Source organism: Egretta garzetta, unplaced genomic scaffold (assembly GCF_000687185.1).
Source record: "Egretta garzetta isolate BGI_Z169 unplaced genomic scaffold, ASM68718v1 scaffold79, whole genome shotgun sequence".
NCBI lineage: Eukaryota > Metazoa > Chordata > Aves > Pelecaniformes > Ardeidae > Egretta > Egretta garzetta.
In genome coordinates, this window is record NW_009260791.1 from 7,938,544 (window position 1) to 7,942,634 (window position 4,091).

The window sequence follows — 4,091 nt, forward strand, 5'->3', positions numbered from 1 at the left end:
TGAATTTATACAGCAATAGCTGAATACTCTTATCTATAAACACATAACAAAATTAAAGATAACAATTAATAGAAAAATACAAGGCATCTTTGCCATTCGTGTTTAGTGTAATATATAGCCAGTCATAAGTTATTAAAAAATGCACAACAAAAGCCTGATGAATACACTCCCTTCTGTGCCACTCCATAACTACTATGAATTTACAATCAATAGCGGGGGGGGGGGAAGAAGGGAAACCCTAGATTGATAGGGAAAGTGCTGTTTTGTTTTCTACTATAAATTTTACTTGCAAACTCCTTTATTTTCTAAAGAATACTTTAAGTCTGATATTCACACCAGGGATCTGGAATAACTCAGTGAATATTGCATCATTTTAACCACAAGCCTGTAGATATAAATATATCAACACATTACTAGGTATGCAATCAAATTAAAGCCTTTTTTCTTGAAAAATATTCTTTCATCTTCAGTAAACCTCACACACCTTTAGAGATGTTTTTACGAGCATTAGAAAGTTGTTATGCTGTGAGCTACTGAATCCCACTACATGTCTTCCTACTCTCTTCTAACCAGGTAATCTGTTATAAATCAGTTAGGTTTCAAGGTCTGCGATAGATACCTTTTGGATTTGAATTTGAATGCTTTCAGTTCGCAGTGTGTGCTCTAACTGCCCAGCCAATAACAACTTTGTAAAATCAAGACAGTATGAGGCAGTAGACAGGAAAAAAATCTGGTTATCAGACATATTAGGTGTATGTTGACTTCAGTTGTGTAGGAAGCAGTAGTATCAGCTAATATGTTAGGATCCATATCCTCAAAAAGAACTACTGTGCCTTAAATACCTTTCCAAATCTGTGCCAAAAGAATCGAACAACAGAGATCCACAGAAATTTTTGTGTAGAAGTTAAATGTCTTTTGATGTAAACTTTGCCAACCAGATGGCAGTATCATTCACAACAGCAAAACCTCAACTAGTAAAAATAGACTGTTCAGCTACAACCTGTTGTACCTTTTCTTAAACTGCCCGGCCATAATGGATGTTGTGCAACTGAAGCACTGAAAGTACCTCACGCTATCAGCAGAACTCCTTGAAAAGACACAGAATCGTAAGCTACAGAAGGCTTATAGAAGATAGTACTGTGTATTTAAAATGATATTTTTAACTCTTAAGAAGACATCTAGCAAGTGACAGCAAAAATGTCAGAGCTGTATTGTTTCCTCTGCTGATACCTGATAGCCTTAAATGCATGATATGCATAGCTTTAAACTTGGGGATGCTATATACCTATTGAAAATAATAGCTGTTGGCCAAATTCTGTGTTCCTGTATTAAGTACTTCTAACAAGCTCACAAGAATCCTTGACTGGCTACAGAAACAAAAAGTAGCCATCCTTCTTCCCTTGTATTATGACAGTATATGTAAGAATAAAACATCTGTACTTTAGAGGGACCGTTTCAGTTTCATGATTTGTAGTTTCAAAGTAGTAATACCCAACAGCAGATTTTTGCTTTACTGTTTAGAGTCCAAAAAATCTTTACAGATGCCTCTAATAACATCAGGAACCATCTGCTCCAATCCTGTGAACTCCCTAGTGAAGAAAGTATGAGATTCCCTTGGTTCGGAAGCCATGTCTTTCAGATCATCCAGAGGTGCCCAGGCAACACCAACAGAGAAGACCGTTATTCCTACAATAAGGAAAAAAAAAAAAATTAAGACCATTTTGTCTATGGATACAAGAAAACCAGCCATTTCTACATCCATGAATTAATCTGGATCGGAAAAGCATGTTTCAATACCTGCAGTCTGTCAAAGATGATTAGATTTTGCCACTAAATATCAGGGATTAGAAGATTTGTCTCAGTAAAAATCCTGAAGGAAAGATGGGGTATCTTAAGAGCTAGTGTCTTAGTTGTTTTTGTAGCAACACGTATGAGTGTAGCAGTTACAATGTCAGTCTTGAAACACAAGTAACACTGTTAAAAGATTCTGAAAATAAATTTGGATCCTTTTGGTATGCTTAATGCTTTCAAGCATCAGCAGCCCAATGAGCTTTTTGGCCAAACCTGCTTATTTCCTTCCTAGATGATGATGGAGAGCAGGAGTCGTGCTATACTGGATGCCATCATTGATTGGAGCTTCACTACCTGGCTCTTTATTTTTAATCTACTGATGTCTCTTATTAGGGAAGTAAGACTGGATATATATTTTTCACTAAGCTGCCATGAGTGAGTCTACTCATACCTGGCTCCATCGCACTGTCTTTTTTCATCATAATAGAAAACAGTTCCTTGGGGCTTACGTTTTGCTGAATTTAAAACAGTTATGTTACTTGATTTGCTCACTGTGGCCATATTTGCAAACCTTAAAATCTTAACATTTACAATACAGCAGAAATAGAATGAATCAACTTCCACTGCTTTTAAAGATACATCATTTACCTGCTTTCTGTGCAGCTGCTGCAGGTCCTCTAACATCATCGTAAGACTGACCATCAGTCAAAACAAGGAGGAAATTTTTGTTAGGTCCATCTTTCATTGGCCCAAACACGTTTCTGGTTGTGAAAGAAATGGCATCACCAGTAGCAGTGCCACCGCTCATGTAGCGAATGTTCCGGATAGCTGAGAGGACCTTTTCTTTTGTGGTGTAGTCTGTGAAGCTGAACTCTGTACGCTGATCATATGTGAACTGCACGGCTGCAATCTTGGAACCAATGTCAGAGATCTCAAAAGCCTTTGCAACGTTGCTGATGAATTCAAGCACAAGGCGGAAGTTGCTTTCTCCAACGCTGCTGGAACCATCTATCAAGAAACCAATGTTGACGGAATTGTAGCATGTCTTGCTGCACAACATCTGCTCATGTGAACACAATTTTTGAACAAGAGGTTTCACGTATTTGGTAGTACCAAACCAGGTGGGCATTTGGTAAGAGAAGAAGCCGTTGTTTCGGCAGACAGCCTGTTTGAAAACAAAAAGTCAGTAAGTGAATACTGACACAGCAGCTGTATGGATGATAATCAGACATCTATGCAGTTTTCTTTCAAAACTAGGTTAGAAATGGAGCCTGATGATGGTGGTTTGGGGTGGGTTTTTTGCTTGTTTGTTTGTGAAGAAATTGAAGACAAACATCTGCAGTTGAAGTTGGTGAAAGCTATAATATAGCTTGTTTTATCCAATAATAAAGTTAAACCCTGCCCCCCAATCTCTGAAAATTTCAAATAATTTCACTTCACTATTAGGCTTCTGTGTTTTCCCTTTGAACTCAGTAAGTACTTTATTTTTTTAATCTGTGATGTCTCATAAACACAGACATGCAGTTTGGTAGAAATATAGCTCCAGGTCATCCAAAGTAAAATTTATTTTTCCCCTGGCTTCTACAGGATGCATGTAGAGTGCAACATAATTGAGAAAGGGGTTAAACTTAAAATCAGCTCTCCAAGGTGATAACTAACCTGACTAAGATCAAAATGCAGAAGGGGAGGGCAGGCCTCAGTCACCTAAGGTCACGTCTTCCTGTGCCTACAAGTATATAGGAGTTGGACCTGCCTGCAGTAACACTGGGGCGGTGAGCAAGCTGTCTTGTGCCTGGCAGTGGCAGAGCTATAGTGCTTCAATCTCTTCATGCTCTGAGATCTGAATTTTCTGCTGAAATGAAACATCTAAAACCTCCCTGTGAAAAATGAGGGGTTTTCTCACTGGGGAGTAAGTAAAGACCTAGTGATTAGAAAGCTCATGTGAGAGTAGGTGATCTCTATTCAAATTCCTACTCTAACTCAAGCAGAGCAATATCCAGAACTCTTCATCCAAAATGAATGGCTTGTATGTGAACCTGTTAGGATGTGGGTTTCAATCTTTCCTGTCATCTTTGTAGTGAAAGTAAGTAAATAATCCTCCACAGAGCAGGTACTGAAAGGTATGCCTCCCTGCCTGTCATTTCAGGATAGGAGATGTCATATCTGTGTTTCATTGCCTTTGATACATTTAACCATACCTACAATAGGGGAATCTCCTATTCTGAGACTCTTCATGTAATTACAAAGTCCAGGAGCTACAGCCTGGCCAAGACTCTGAACTGGGAGGACAGTGATAGCAC

At 38.5% G+C, this 4,091-nt stretch overlaps 1 protein-coding gene across 1 annotated transcript in view; it reads right to left on the reverse strand.

Annotated features, from left to right (window-relative positions):
* Positions 1-1,510: 1,510 nt before the first annotated feature.
* Positions 1,511-4,091, reverse strand: part of COCH (cochlin) — a 22,632-nt gene continuing 20,051 nt past the window's right edge. The window contains exons 9-10 of the mRNA XM_009646630.2: positions 2,440-2,956; positions 1,511-1,686 (exon numbers count right to left, since the gene is read on the reverse strand). Of these exons, the coding sequence (XP_009644925.1) occupies positions 1,511-1,686; positions 2,440-2,956 (693 nt within the window). The remainder of the gene's footprint in view (positions 1,687-2,439; positions 2,957-4,091) is intronic.